Below are 16,434 nucleotides of genomic sequence, written 5' to 3' on the forward strand. Positions count from 1 at the left end.
GTACTCCCTTGCCAGCCTATATATAGCTTTAGTTGTTTTTTTTATGTAACATATGAGCTTCTTTTGTTCATTTTTAAATTTCCAGAACACAATAATTTTCTTGAATCCATCAGTTCCAAGTTCAAGTGTTTGAGAAAAGATAGGAGAATGTAAGTCCTATGAATATGTATCTGTGTAACTTTATTTTCAACATTTAATTATTATATTGCTTATAAAATACAAAAAAGCAGAATGAACTTTCAAGTTTCTAGCCCATAAATATGTCTGGTAGAATAATAAAAGCAAAAGAGCTAAAATAAAGAGTGTGTAGTGTGTTTGAGAAAGAAAAAAAAAGGCAACTGTGGATGTCATATATGTCTTGTGTCTAAAACTGACATATAAAACATTGATCTGGTTAAAAATTAGTAGCCAGCAGACACTACCTAAAATAAAAGAGCTGAAAGAAATAGTCTTGTAAATCCTATCCACTTTCAATGTTTGTCCCAATGACCATTCAGGCTGTTGCTCTTATGGTATATAATAAATTCTTGGACCTCAAAATCCCTCGCATCCATATTTTTCATTTCCTCATAGTTATGGCACCAAACCCTATTAATATTATACACAAATTGTTCAGACTGTATTCCAGGTTACAGTTATTAGCTGAGTGGCCCTGAGGCTCTGTTACAGACAAGTCCAAAGCATATAAATTATAAGGTAAGGATTTGATTGCAATTATCTCTGTGTGGCGCACAGGAGAAATTTTGGGTGTGCAATTTATAATACATTTCATTATGCCTAAACATCATTTTTGATTATTGTTCTTGACTGAAAAGGGACTGAAATAAGTTTCTTTGGTATCTAGTGTCTATTCTTTAGAGAAATCAATTGCATAATAGGGGTGGAGGATGTCGTTGAGTGACAAATGTGTAGGTACTTGGATTTACAGATATAGGTCCACTTATAAATACAGTCCAGAGAACAGTGTTGAACTCCATTAACATTTCTGTTTTCTTAGACCTTGAAGTCCTCACTGACATGAAGCCAGCAGGCACCGTTCTGCTTTTGATCAGCCTCGCTTGTTTGTTCCTCTATGCAGGTAAGTGCAAGACTATGCCATAGACTTCTGAACCAGACTGGCTAATGCCAGCAGTTGGATTACAATATTGTTTGTTATGATGATGATAACAATGGTGAGTGATGACCTAAACCTTTTCATTTCAGTGGAATTTTTAATGCATAAATGAGCTATTTTAATTTTTTACTATAGTGTTCTGCTTAAAGCACTATAGTATTCAGTTTCAAAATGCATTTCTTGTTGTCTAGAATAAAAAGGCTAGTTTTAGATTTCATAGGTTCCCATGTTCTAATTTTGAGATTGTAGGCCATTTACATTGCTGCCTATGGGCCACCACAAGAGGAATCTGGTTACAATTATGCATCCATCTTTAGGGAAACTTTGATGTAGAAATGAGAAATCCTCCTAAAAATGTCTTCTTTAAGAAATTCTTATTTAATGGGCTTCAACTGTCAGCATTCTTCTGAGATATGGCGAGAAAATCTGAGTCACCTTTTTTATCCTCTAGGCAAAAAAAAAAAAAAAAAATGTAAAGAGAGAACTAGGGGAGGAGAAAGAAAAAGAAAGAAGGGGAAGGAGAAGGAGACATAGAACATTACGATGGTGTAGGAGAGTAGAAAGAGCCCAGGAACGGCATTCCAAGATTTGTTTCCAATGTTCATTCTCCCACAACCCCTTCTCATATTGAATAAGTCACCCCTGTGCGCTGGCTGCTATTTTGTCTGATATTAATGGTCGACATGAAACTCATGTGCACTGATGCTTCCTTCAACAAAAGGTACTGCTTAAGCATGCTGGCTTTAGATTTTAGCAAGTCTAGATTATATTCCTTATTCTGCCATTTATAACATAATTATTAATACTTAGCCAAATACTTGTCCTGGTACTCAGTTTCCTTAGCTTGTTTATTGGTTTGTTTTGTTCTTGTTGTTTGTTTTGTTTTGTTTTTGTTTGGGCTTTTTGGCTGTTGTTTTGATTTTGGTTTATTTTGTTTTGTTTTCTTGAGACTGGGTCTAACTATGCATACCTGGCTGGCCTGGTACTTGCTAGGTAGATCAGGATTTAAATTTTCCGTGACCCACCTGCTTCCACAGCTGTGCTCTGGAATTATAAACATGAGCAATCATCAACAGCCTTCCTTAGCTTTAACAATAAGATTGTTGTATGAGTTGATATATGTAAGATTTAATACAGTACTTAAATGTATAATTCCCACAGTAGAAAGGGAATATGCCAAATGTAAATGTGATAAATTACGATTATTAATATTGCAATTTTTTAAAATTTATTTTGTATTTTTGCTATATCACTATTCTGTCATCAAAAGCTTTTAATTCAAAGATTTTCAGCTCCCTTATAGTAAATATGTATCTGTTCAACAAAGAACAGCTTAAGACTTTGCCTTCATTTTTCCATAGAGAGGCTTGTTATGAGATAAACCACAAAGTAGAAATGTGATTGCATAAAAGTACATAAAGGACAAACACAGTGAGAGCAATGTTGTCCCAACTGTGCATAATGCAGCCTGCCTCTGGCACTCCTGTGCAGTTAAAAAGCTGTGTGTCTCGGGGTAGTTCTCCATCTGCAAAGCAGAACGGGTGCATCGGGAAACTGCTGTGATTAGCTGCAACTGGAAAATACAGTTGTCACATGTGATTTATCAATGTCTGTTCTTTCACTGCAGATGCTGTGAGTCAAGGGGGCTTTAAGGTATGTGCCTCTCATCCTCTCTCTAGTCGTTCCTACCCCAGCAAGCTGCACCACAATGCCCAGAGAAGAGAGGGATGGAAAACAATAAACTGCTAACAAGAAATGCTGCAATTTTAGGGGTTTTGTTCTTTTTGATATATTTTCATTTTCATAATAAAACATAAATGTGCTTCAAGGAATTTTGAGGTATGTAATGCTGTTTTTCCATTCCATAAGAAACGAAAGTTAAAAAAAAAAAAAACTTTATTTAATTTACAGGCTTTTTGCAGAAACTATGAGAAGACACTGGCTAGTGATGCAAAATCGTGCCCAAAGTTCCACAAACCAGTGTGTGGCACTGATGGAAAAACTTACCAAAACCGCTGTGAATTCTGCCGAACAGCCATGTAAGCAAATGGACACTGCTAATAGCATGATGTTCTTGGTTGAGTCCAGTGGAGTAGGAATCCATGAATTATTTATTAATAATTTACTGGGCTATTAAAGTTAATTTTGTATGAAAAAAGTAATATAATTATCTCCCAATCTTAAACCTAGAAAAACGATCTTTGCCCACTTTACCCAGCCTAGAATTAACCCATTTCTATTGCACTTCATATCTGAACATCATTTCTTTTCTTTCAGGGAAAGAAGTTTTGGGAAACTTGGTTTCAAACATGAAGGGAAATGCTGATTCCTCTAACACAACAATGGGTGCACCTTTGGTTTGAATTTTATGCTGAGATATGTATTCTCTATTGCCCAGTCTCCATGCAATGTGCTTCCCACCAGTTATTATGCATAAGATAAAATTTTAATAAAGTTATCCCAGTAATATCTCTAAACCAATGCTTTATTTCAGATAATGAAAGCACCTCTAATTAATTAAGTTAGGTAAAATTACACAATTCAATATGAAATGAGAAACTTGAAAACTAAACAGAATATTACTACACTTACCAGACCCAGAAGTGTCCAATCAGTGCTCAGTTCTTCAGTAGCTATACAGAGACTTTGAAGGAAATAAAATTAGAATCCATGAAATAAATATATGTATCTGATACAATGACATGCTGGAAGAGTGGTTTTTCCTAAGGAGTATGTTGAGTTGTATAAGGTCTCAACTTAAGCATTGAGGTCAGAAAGCAATAAAAGGTGGACAAAATACTGGTCACTCTGAATACATTCTGGAACATTGGAAGTCTCCACATTACCTGGCTCTTTTATCAATGCGACACCACATACCACAGAAAATATAATTTCTGTAAGTGCAAAACTGTGAAAAGGCTTAAAAGAGTAGATCATGTGCTGTTGGTGTTTCAAAATATAAACATAAACAAGCTAAACACTTTCAGTCACTGTAAAGACAGATACACATCAACATTAAGCATGCTTTGATATGCTCTTGCTTAAAAATTCCAATGAAAGTATTATTCCATTTATTATTTCTAGAAATAATTATCCAGTGCCTACAATACACCAGATATCATTCCAATAAAAAAAGCAAAGACAAGATTTCCACTTTGAAGAAATGTATAACTTAGTAGGTAGACAAAACTATAAGTTCAATCGGTTTTCAGTTATTAAAAAATTTAAAAGGAAACAAAATAGAGGCACGTGGTAGAGATAATTGGAGGAGGAGCTGGGAACAAAGATTGCTTGAAATTGATTCTTTGGAGTGGATCTTGAAGAGTGGGGAAATAGAGACTATTTCAAGTAGTGAGAATAACAAATATAAAGCAAATAAAGGTGAGTAAAGACTGGCAGGATTACATGGACGAGGACAGCCACACACAATCTGAAGCTGTGCTCTGTTACAGGAACCAGTTGATACAGACTAAGGAAATAATTCACAGAAGGCATGTTGTTTTAGTACATCTGTGATACAAAAGAAATTTGCTGAGTTAAGAATGAGGGAAAGTTTTGCATAGAGAAAGGATAGTTGTGAAGTCTGAAATTGAGTAAGTGTATTAGATGCAAACTTGGTCAGAGTACTTTCCCTATTACACAGCTAAACACGCTGCTTTTGAAGAAGTTTTCACTGCACAACAAGCAAGTCAGAAGTGTCTTAGAGATGCTTCTTTAGTCAAGATACCTCAAACACACACACACACACACACACACACGCATTTTTTTTTTATTTTCAGTTAGATAACAATATTTAAGATTTGTAAAAGGTCAGATAAAAATATGGATTTCTAGAAACTGTAGATATGAGAAGATCCAGTCACATAATGCTCTAATTCTTCAATATCCAACAACTAATTGACGTTGACCCCTTTCAGTAGACTAATTACCAAAGCCTCCAGATCAGCCTCCTTCTTGTTCCTAGTTCCTGAAAGCAGATGATAAAGTTGCACTCCTTTCTTTAAGGGTCTCACTCAATAACTTTGGTTTTAGAAATTTACACTCTAGGGCTGGAGGGATGGCTCAGAAATTAATAGCACTGGCTGTTCTTCCCGATGTCCTGAGTTTAATTCCCGGCAACCATACGGTGGCTCACAACCACCTATAATGAGATCTGGCACCCTCTTCTGGCATGCAAGCATACATGTAGACAGAACACTACATAATAAACAAACAAACAAATAAACAAACAAGAATAATTTATTTTTAGAACAGGAAAAGAAGTTTACGCTCTAGAGGACAAACTCACTTCATCAGTGCATAACAACTTCCTTCCAGAGTCAATGTTTTCCTCTTTGTCACTTACACTAAGTAGCAAATACTCTGTTCTGAAACCACAAAGAACACATCATGCTATCCTAACCACCATGCAAAATACCACAGAACACAAATTTAAGGGCAGTGGATCATACCATTTTACTTGGTTTCCACATTCTCTACTTTCAAATATCATCTCCACTTATCTCTTAATAGAGCTTGATAATCTTAATTTCCTTTTTTTTTAACTTTTTCTTTGTTCCTTATTTCACTTTAATTTTCCTTCCTCCCTCTTTCCATTTCATCCTTCTTATCTTCTCCTTATGGGACCCTATTCCTCGTACTGGGTCGCCTTGCCCAGTCTTAGTACAAGGAGAGGTGCTTAGTCTTACTGCAACTTGATATGCCATGTTTTGTTGATACTGATGGAAGACCTGCCCTTTCCTAAATGGAAATGGAGGAGTAATGGATGGTGGGGGGGCTGAGGGAGGGACTGAGAGGAGAGGAGGTAGAGGAAACATCTGCTGGATGTAAAATAAATAAATGAATAAATTTATTTTTAAAAGAAGAGACAGTTCAAGAAATTTATTAGCTATCATTATAAATGAGAATATTGAGATAGTTCAAAACATATCTACTATGTGTAGTGATCATATTAGTGTAATTAATATTGTCTTATTGTCCTTCTTGTGTTTTGAATCTTACCGTTCCTGTCTTTTTATTATAATTGTCTTTATTCTTGATGATTTTAAGCATGTATACAATGAAATATTATCATATCTGACCCTGCTATCTCCTCCAGCATCCCCTCTCTCCACCTTCCTCTGCAATATGTTCCCTTCCCAACATCATGTCTTCCTTTTCTTTTTGTTTTCTTTTCCATAACCTACTAAGTCCAGTTAGTGCTGCCCATGTGTACCTGAGTGTTGAGCCATCCATTGTAGCAGGATTTTTCTCTGGGGCCACCAATCAGCTCCCAAATTATGACATGGAGACTTATAAGTTATGAATGCTTAGCCTAGCTTAGGCTCATTTCTGGCTAGCTCTTTTAACTTAAATTAACCTGTTTCTCGTTATCCATCTTTTGCCCCACGGCTTTTTACTTTTCTTTCGTTCAGTATGTCTTACTTTCCCGCTGTCTCTATGTCTGGCTGGCTGACGGCTTCCTGGCTTCCGGCACTGGGTGTGTCCCTCTCTTTCTCCTAGTTCTCCTTCTTCTCTCCTCTAGTTCTTTTCTCCCTCATCTTACTCTCTCTACCTGCCAGTCCTGCCTAGGTATTGGACATTCAGCTCTTTATTAGACCAATCAGGTGCCTTAGGCAGGCAAGGTGAAACAAATCCAACACATCTTTACATAATTAAACACACACCATTACATTATTAAACAAACGCAGCACAAACAAATGTCACACACCTTTACACGGTTAAAATAATATTCCATAACCATCCACTGCATCACGGGGAAACAGCCAGTAGGAACCCCATCAAGAGAATGATTTTCCCTCCCCCGGCAGCTGTCAAGTGCCAATAGCTCTTCTTGAAGTGGGGTGACCGGGATAGCAACTCCCATACCTGTGTTGGGATTTTCTCTGGTTGAGCCCTGTGCATGTCTTGTACATGTAACCATAGTTACTGTGGGTTTGTAAACATGAGAGCCATGTCATGTCCACAAGACGGCACTTCTCAACCCTCTTCCCAATCCTCTGGCTCTCCTGTTCATTTTGTCTTGTGGTGGCTTGAATGAGAAATGCCCGGAGAGTCTTCGGGGTTTGAATACTTGGCCCACAGTTGCATTCAGGCTGTGTCAAAGGAGGCAGGCTTTGAGAGTCTAAAAACATATACAGTATTCAGTTCTTTCATGCTCTCTCTCTCTCTCTCTCTCTCTCTCTCTCTCTCTCTCTCTCTCTCTCTCTCTCTCTCTCTCTCCTCATTCTCTCCATCCCTCCCTCCCGCCCATTTTATGAGTGTAGTTCAAGATGTGACCTCTTATCTTGCCACTTGAGCCCCTGTGCCTGCTCCTTGCTGTCCTGTTTCTCCTCCATCAAGGACTCCAACTCTCCGGAATCATAAAACCAAATAAACTCTTCTGTTCTCTGAGTTACCTTCCTTGGTCATGGTGCTTTTGTCACAGCAACTGAAAAGTATCTAACACACCTTTCCTCCTGCGATGTTCCCAGAGCCTCATCAGAGGTAATGAATAATAAAAATGTACCATTTAAGGTTATATACTCAGTTTATTATTCTCAGAAGTTTGAGGCATTATGTACCTCTGTGTTGATTGCTATCCACAACCAAAAACAAAAAAAGGAATATCAATATCATTATTTAAAAGGTAATTTGTCGACAAGACTGCTAAGCATAGTGGCAGTCCCATGATCTACCTGAAAGCCTATGACTTTCCCAGCCATGACTTAGACCCAGATTACATCACAGTACCACCCATGACATTCCTTTCTGTGGAACAAGCCTCAAGTCCAATCAGAAGACAGTTGGCTGCTCCAGTAACTTGAATGTCACTATTGCACAGGTGGATACTTACCCAGCATGTAGGTGTTGTAGCATGCACAGTCTGGCACTGGAGAAGATCATTAATGTCTTTTTTCTACCCTAACAGCAGCCATAGCATCTTACTGTACTGTGGATGCTAGCCAACAGGAAGGAAGTTTTCCCATCAGCTTGACATTGATTTGTCTATGTCCTGAAGCCAAAGTGTGTGATGTCTTCAGAAACAGGGTCTTGCCATGTAGTGATGGTGAATAACCAAGGGCAATGGCAATAGTCTGTGTTATTTCCGAGACCTCAGTGGCCTCTCTGACCAATAACTCACAGGGAAGTATACCACTGAGATTTTAATTTAATAACTTATAGCTTCTGGGAGCATTATTGTCCATCCTTTGAGGGTAATTCCTTTTGAACCCTTATTTTTTAAGTTACATTTTGAAATTATCTTACCAATTAGTATGTTTCCATAGGCTATTTCATACAGCCATAATTTTGCTTAACCCACCCAGTGCCCCTTCATCTACCCGCTTCTCCCGCCAATACTCCCACTTAATCCTTAAACACCAATATATCCTCTCTTCGTTCATGTCACATGTGCTCTCCTCTGCTCCCAATTATATGTTCTAACTGGGTTTTGAGAGACTAAGCTTTCATAAAGATGTCCCCTTGGCTTCACCCTTCCTTAAACCCTCATTCTCCCCCATGCTCCCACTCTCCTCTGGACATAATCAGTTCTATTCCCAGTATTCTACCTCCTCATTTTACCTGTAATGTGCTATGACTCTTCATTAACATGACTCCCTGGAGCTGGAATTTTCTTTGAGCCAACATCCAGCACCCAGATAAAGACATGGAGACGTTATTAATTATGAATGCTCACTCTCAGCTTAGGCTTGTCCCACTAGCTCTTTTAACTTAATTTTACCTGTTTCTATTCATCAACATTTTGCCTCAGGGATTTTTTTTACCTTTCTTTCTTTTTTTTTAATTTTATTTTATTTTACAATATTATTCAGTTCTACATAACAGCCACAGATTCCCTTGTTCTCTTCCTTCCTGCCCCTCTCCCCTTCCCCCCAGCCTACCCCCTATTCCCACCTCCTCCAGATCAAGGTCTCCCCCAAGGACTGAGATCGACCTGATAGACTCAGTCCAGGCAGGTCCAGTCCCCTCCTCCCAGATTGAGCCAAGCGTCCCTGCATAAGTCCCAGGTTTCAAACAGCTAACTCATGCAATGAGTCCAGGACCTGGTACCACTGCCTAGATGCCTCCCAAACAGATCAAGCCAATCGACTGTCACCTTTCTTTCATTCTGTATGTCCTACTTTCCTCTTCCTCCATGTCTAGCAGGCTGGGCTCTGGCATTTCCCTTGCTTCTCTTTTTTCTTTCCTCCCCTAGCCTAAATTCCTACTACTACTTACTCTCCCTGCCCGAAAATCCCACCTATAACTTTTCCTTCACCACCAGCCATTCAGTTCTTTTTAGACCAATGAGGTGCCTTATGCAGGCAAGGTAAAACAGAGACACATCTTTACATAGTCAAATATTCTGCAACATAAACATAGTTAAACAAATGCAACACATCTTTGTATTGTTAAATAAATATTTAACACCTCTTCAAAGGCTTCATTCTGTCATTCTGTGGTCTGAGTTAAAAACACAAAACAAAGTATTTGAGGCTAGGATCCTCATTGTTGGGAGCTAGCATGAAGGTCCTTACATCCACAGATCTCCAGAAGAACTGGGAATGTTAACCATTGGAAAGAATGGAAAACCTATTCTTCCATCCAGAAAGCTGAGAATTGAAAATGATTGACTTCCTGGTGAAGCTTTATCTGTTAGACCAGGCCACACCAAGCTCTTACAGCCAAGATCAGAGGTAGCTAGTAATCTAAATGCCTCTCATAGCCAGAGGCTCCCCAAGCTCCCATAACCAGGACCAGAGGTGACTAATAGTCCAATGACCTCTATGCTATCTGCATGACTGATAGCAAGACAGACCTTTAGGCTCTTAAGCTAGTACAGGTGGTGTTTCTCTAGAACCCATCTTCTTGGAGGAAATGGCATGCACCCTGAATTGAATTTCAATGTAATTATGCTTCCTTGTGCAATGGCAATTGTATTACACCAAGAAACTCAAAACTATGCCGGGCTTAAAAGCATTGGTTATAAACCACCTGTTATTAGACTCCCCCAAAGTCTGATCCAGGTTGACAGGGTCAATATGCACTGGGTTTTCATTCTTATCTTTAGGCAGAGTTCATTTCCCTGTATGACATCTTCAGGGACCCCCTTCACCTCATAAGGAAGAGAGAGAGCATGTAGTATTTGTCTTCCTGGGCCAGAGTTACCTCAACGTAGTTTTCCAAGTTCTCAGTTACCTCCAAATTTTTCTTTATTTTTATTTTATTTTTTTTACTGCTGAGTAACATTCCAAAGTGTATATGTACACATCTTTCTTATCTATTCACTTATACACTTCTGGGTTGATTCCATTTGTTAGATATTGTAAATAGAGTGGCAATGAACATTGATATGCAAGTCTCTGTGGTAGGATATAAAATCTCTTGGGTTATGCTCAGGACTGGTATAACTTGGTCTCAATTCTTCTAATCTATTTATTTATAAAGTATACAGCAGGCTACTGTGAAATATTATCACCCCACTGTGACAAAGAATATGTAAAAAAAACCAAAAACCTATTTTGACAACATCAGTGCATGCATACTACTGGTCAAATTGAAAGCTCAATTTCAAAAAGACCTTTGATTCACTGAATGCTTTCTATGTACTAGATGTTGTTTTAAGAATTTTAGAGATCTTAACTCTTAGAGTAGGTTCTCACTACTGTAAATAAATAAGTAAATAAATAAATAAATAAATAACAGTTAAGTCAGTTTTAAAAAGAAAAAAATGGGGTCTTTGTGTTGGTTCCCACAGTTTTGAAGACCTTAGCTTTTGACCTACTGGCCTTGTTAATTTGGGTCTGGGACCATGGAGAAACAGGTGGTCAGAGTACTAGCTCATGACAGAGGAAGCCCATTTACCTTGTGGCCAGGGATAACAGAGAAAAGATTGCTATCCCACGATTCCATTACAAGGTGTGTCCTCGGTGTCCTAAGGCTGCCCACTTGGCCCTCTTGGCCCTGTATGTTAAAGATTCCACCCCCTCTGAAATGGTGCCATAGGCTGGAAACCAGCCATTTAACAGACAGGCTTCTCAGAAACATCCAGATGTGAACTATTACATGATGGAATCTATGAACTTGAGCTTTGAAGATTTAGATATACACATAAAATTTTTTCTTCAAAAAATAATATTTTTGTGTCTGTATACATGTAACAATAATAATTAAGAGATTGTTAATTTTGGAGAAAAACATGGAAGCATTTGGATGGGGATTGGAAAGGGCAGAATGATATAAATGTAATATGCATGTATGAAGTTCTCAAAAAATATTAAATAAAAGATGCCACAATAAATAGTGATTGGTATAGCTATTTTGATCCAATGTAGACAGTCAATGCCACATCAACTTGGTGGTTTACGATAATCACACATTCATTTGCTCATGTTTCTGTGGCTTTTGAAGGCATGACTCAGCTGAAAGGGCTGTATATCTCTATACACTATTGTCACAGCAGGGTATTCAACTGATTTCCAAGATGGCTTCAGTCATGTGACTGGTATTTTAGCTCATGATTGAGGATATTTAATTTCATCTAATACTCCCAGGCCTCATAAGGCTTAGACCAAAACCTACCATTCCACCATACCTACTGCCTCCTATTCCAAGGAATGTGACAACATCTTAGATGGCAGGAAAGAAGAATGGACTCTGTTCTGTAGAAGAATAGAGCCATATAAGGATGTGTTGATGCTGATCTTCTTAACACAGTTCTAATGCTATGTTCTTTCTTCAAAATATAAAACTAATTATGAGGGGATATTTTATAGGATATGATTGGAATCAAGGCTTAAGTAAAAAGTTAACAAAAAATGAAAACCTGATGATTGTGTGATTTAATTTTTCTTAAATATGAAGATGGGAGTAAAGGCAAAAGCTGTGTTATTCTTAAGGAGGTAAACAGAGGTGAACTGGGGAGCTAGAAAGAGATTAAAATTTATTTAATATCCCCAGAATTTACAGACATGTACACCAAAAGATCTTCATGTAATAGGTCTTGGGAACAAGTCAATAAATGTCTATTATAACCAGCTTACTTCATGACTGTTTTAATTACACTCTATTTTGTATTTTATTGGTGTCTCCTCATTTCATGTGGGTGCAGCTAAAATGAAGTCAGAAAGGCCATGTGTCTACTTTCCTCCAATGCTGATGTTCACAGAATAACATTGGCTAACATTAATGGAATGTGAGTTTGTGTCAGGTAAATGTGTAACCGCAATAAATAATGATGAAATTGAATGCAATTGAATTTCAGTTTTCATTGAAACATTGTGTACTGGCTGAAGAAATGGACACCCCCAGCAGAGAAACTGTGTCTCAAGCAAAGTCTCAATCATCCCTTCCAGAATTCAGTATGCTGAAACTGGTACCTTGTGTGGAATGGAAAATTAAGTACATTTATTAATCAATGAATCAACTAAAGAATGACAAGGCTCCTTGATGAAGAGTGATTATTCAGTGGCTAGCCTTTACCCTTTCTGGATACTGTAGTTAATAAGATCAGTTAACTAACTGGCAAGCCTTTCTCTGACAACTTTGGCAACAGGATGCTAAATTTAACAGGGATAGTGTCTCTTATAAAAGGAAAATTATACTTCAAAGACCAGAGTAAGTGTTCCATTTATCTGTCTGGACTCAGTGAAATATGCTGTGTTTGTATCAGAATAGGAATGAGATGGAGCACATTTTTCTCTTCTTATGTGTCTAAACTCTTAAACTATTCCGAGAGTCACATGAATCAAGCTTGACATGTGTTTTTCTCTCCCTGGAGAAGAACACAAGTAAAATCAAAAAGAGAAAATTATAAGAGTTCATAGCTTCTCCACTTTTGGGTGGGTATAAATAGCTTGATAGTGAATGAAGTAATCTGGATACGGATAGTCCAATGCTGAAACCATGGTCAGTAAACTGCAGGAAACATTTCACCTCCCTTCAAAGCACTTTTGAGCATAGGCCCCAGCCTCCAAAAAGTCAGTCCATGCACCAAGGACAGGTCTTGGCTCCACTGCCTGGGGCCTCCCAAACAGTTCAAGCCAATCAACTGTCCCACTTACCCAGAGGGCCTGGTCCAGTTCCATTGGTTCACAGTCATGCATTTCCACTAGTTTGGCTATTTGTCCCTATGCTTCCTCCAACCATGGTCTCAACATCTCTTGCTCATACAGTCCCTCCTCTCTCTCACTGATTGGACTCCTGGAGCTCTACCTGGGGCTCGGCAGTGGATCTCTGCATCTGCTTCCATCAGACACTGGATGAGAGTTCTATCATGACAGGGCCTATGCTGAGACACTTTGCTCAGCCTTGTTGTAGGGAGGAAGGTTCTGGACCTGCCTTGGCTGAGTCTGCCAGGCTGGGCTGACTCCCCAGGGGAGACCTTGCCTTGGAGGAGGTGGGAGTGGGGGGGGTGAATTGGGGGGAGTGTTGGGGGGTGGGAGGAGGGAGGACGGGGGAATCCATGGCTGATGTGTGAAATTAAGTTAATTATAAAATAAAAATACTATAAAAAAAAAAAAGCACTTTTGAAAATGCCAGGCAAATGCTGCAAGCGGTACGGTACCAGTAGGCATTGTTCCCTCCCACCCCGGCTTTGCCCCATTTCATCCACAGAACAGGCTCGTGAGCACGTGCAGGTGGATTCCAAGTGCCAGGAACTTATTAAATCGGTATAATTCAATCCATGTGTTTGAAATGATTATTGATAGTAGGGTGTTGTGTTTCCAATTCCCCCACCTCCAGAATAAATCCACTTTAATCCTAACTCAAACTCATTTTATAGATGGAGAAATAAAGAAGATTTCAGGACAGAATAACAATAAAGATGCTACAAAAACAAAGGTATTTCCTCTCCAAACCACAGCTAAGTATCAGAGAAACTCAGCACCTTGAATGACTTATTATGATTTTAGACAGGATACCACAACAATAGTTGAATTTTGTTTAGCAGTTGCTTCTGAGTCACTCAGTGCTACCCCATGTTACTTTCCAACCCCAGGGTAACTGATATTTCAAAACAATATGCATATTAGTAAGCAGCATCCAATACTTATAGGTCATGACATTACAATGATAGTTAAAAATCTCTTGCGATTCTCCTTTGAGGTCGTAGAGGTTGCTTCAACACATTATTTGGAGGTGTTGCTGTTTGCATGGAATAGTTGATCTTGGGGTACATATGCTACAGGGGACTTGGTGATGAGTTTTTTTCAATGTTTCAGATAAAAGAAGCATGTCTAAATCCACACACCACATACATCACTACACACACACACACATCATATCACATCCATACACAGAGACACAAACTTAAACACACAGAATCACATCTCATTCACACACACACACACACACACACACACACACACACACACCATATCACATCTATACACAGAGACACAAACTTAAACACACAGAATCACATCTCATTCACACACACAAACACACACACACATACACACATCACATCCACACACAGAGACACAAACTTGAACACACAGAATCACACACACACACACACACACACACACACATCATATTACATCCATACACAGAGACACAAACTTAAACACACAGAATCACATCTCATTCACACACACACACACACACACACACACAATCCACACATCACATCCACACACAGAGACACAAACTTGAACACACAGAATCACATCACACACACACACACACACACACACACACACACACACACACACACACTTCTAAGTCCATTTAGTGTTGCTCACATGTGTATGTGTTTAGTATGACCACTTAAGATTAGATAACTATCAGGAAGTTGTTCCTGGAGTAAACTGATTCTCCCCATTCCTAGCAGCTATTTAATTTCCCATAGCTCTTCATCTTGGCATTGAGCTTTGTGAGATTTCTGCCATCCATATTGCATGTCAACTGGTTTTGTTTTGTGTGGGCAAACTTGATGTTAAAATTTCATAGCTGTAAGTCCCTGTTATGTATAGAAGACACAGTTTCATAGCCAATTTCTTGTTCCTCTGGCTCTTATGATCTTCCCATCCACTCTTCATAATGTCCTCTGAGCCTCAGTGTGAGGGTTGTATTGTAAATATATAAATTGGGGCTGGGCTCCCCATGATCAGTTGTTTCATACATTTTGACCAGTTGCAGATTTCTGTGATATTCTCCATTTGCTTCAGAAAGAAACTTCCTTGATGATAGTTAAGAACCATTAACCTACATCATGCTATTTGGTTTCTAGATGTCACATTATCAATGGCATCTTTTGGGCATGCTCCAAATAATTTGAGTTTCTTACATGGAACCTCTAACCTTGAAGACAATATCTCAGTGCATTATAAACACTGAGTTTAAGATCAAGTAAACCTCCCAACGTGGTTTTCACATGAGCTTCTGTTTGGTGCTGTAATTTGAGAAGAAAGGCCAAGGTGTAATGTTATTCCCCTAACATGAACACTATTGTCTCTTGCTAACTCATAAAAGCACATTACATGTCATCATTTCCTACTGACTGCATTCATAACTTACTAATGACCAATACTTGATGCAGTTTATTTGATTTTAATATATAATTTGAGGTAAATTACTGGTATATAACTCAGTTGAGGGAAAATACCTTGAAGAACTCTAACATGGACATATAAACTTGAGTGAATAGCAACACAAGCTAACAATAAGCCATCCCCTAGCCATAAAGAAATGAACAGTGAATTCATCCCTTCCCCAGGTGTGTCTCACCATTTTCATCCTGGGAGAAGATAATCTGATAGACGCATATTAAAGTTTGGATATTTATGGGAGTTGGGGTGTAAAGCTCAAATTTGAGAAACACCTTCATTTGCGAAAGTTTACTGTGTAATTTTTCAAGACAGTGCTAAACAGTGTTTAGCAATAAGGGTGGAGAATTTTTCAAATATATAACTTGGTGGGGATGAGCATGGCTTACTTAGAAAAGAACTTCAGAAGAGTTCCACATAAGCTACCCAAAAGCCAAGCCTGAATCTACTGGCTCTGTCATGAGGCGCTTAATGTTCCTTCCCTTCATGCTCCTGGTTGTGTTCCCAGGTAAGAAAGCTGCATCTGGTGTCTTTCTTTCCTACTCTCTAAGGACAGAGTTTGAACACTTGAGGAATGAGATGATGCTATATTAGAATCAAACAACAAAATGGCAAAGAGAATTTCAGAAAAATAAAGATCTAGAAGTATAAAATGTTGACTGGATGTAACAAGAATGGAAGACTTATGGTCAGAGGGAAGCAAGAATAAAAGGTTGGGAAAGGCTTAGAGTGCAAAGATACTGTCAATCTAAAAGTGTTATAAGGGCATCTAAATATTCACATTCA

General features: G+C 38.5%; 1 protein-coding gene across 1 annotated transcript; it reads left to right on the plus strand.

Moving 5' to 3' along the window:
• The first annotated feature begins 1,017 nt into the window (after positions 1-1,017).
• LOC102922241 (serine protease inhibitor Kazal-type 12) lies at positions 1,018-3,440 on the plus strand. Its single transcript, XM_006977674.4, has 4 exons — positions 1,018-1,078; positions 2,742-2,767; positions 3,026-3,153; positions 3,392-3,440. The coding sequence occupies exons 1-4, from the start codon at positions 1,018-1,020 to the stop codon at positions 3,438-3,440; spliced, it is 264 nt and encodes an 87-aa protein (XP_006977736.3).
• Positions 3,441-16,434: the final 12,994 nt, after the last annotated feature.

Source organism: Peromyscus maniculatus, chromosome 19 (assembly GCF_049852395.1).
Source record: "Peromyscus maniculatus bairdii isolate BWxNUB_F1_BW_parent chromosome 19, HU_Pman_BW_mat_3.1, whole genome shotgun sequence".
In the NCBI taxonomy this organism is placed as follows: domain Eukaryota; kingdom Metazoa; phylum Chordata; class Mammalia; order Rodentia; family Cricetidae; genus Peromyscus; species Peromyscus maniculatus.

Excerpts from the sequence above, each read along its gene's own strand:
- LOC102922241 (XM_006977674.4), top strand. The coding sequence starts at position 1,018 with ATGAAGCCAGCAGGCACCGTTCTGCTTTTGATCAGCCTCGCTTGTTTG. Across the intron at positions 1,079-2,741 it reads TTGTTTGTTCCTCTATGCAG|ATGCTGTGAGTCAAGGGGGC; the intron begins GTAAGTGCAAGA and ends CTTTCACTGCAG. Across the intron at positions 3,154-3,391 it reads GAATTCTGCCGAACAGCCAT|GGAAAGAAGTTTTGGGAAAC; the intron begins GTAAGCAAATGG and ends CTTTTCTTTCAG.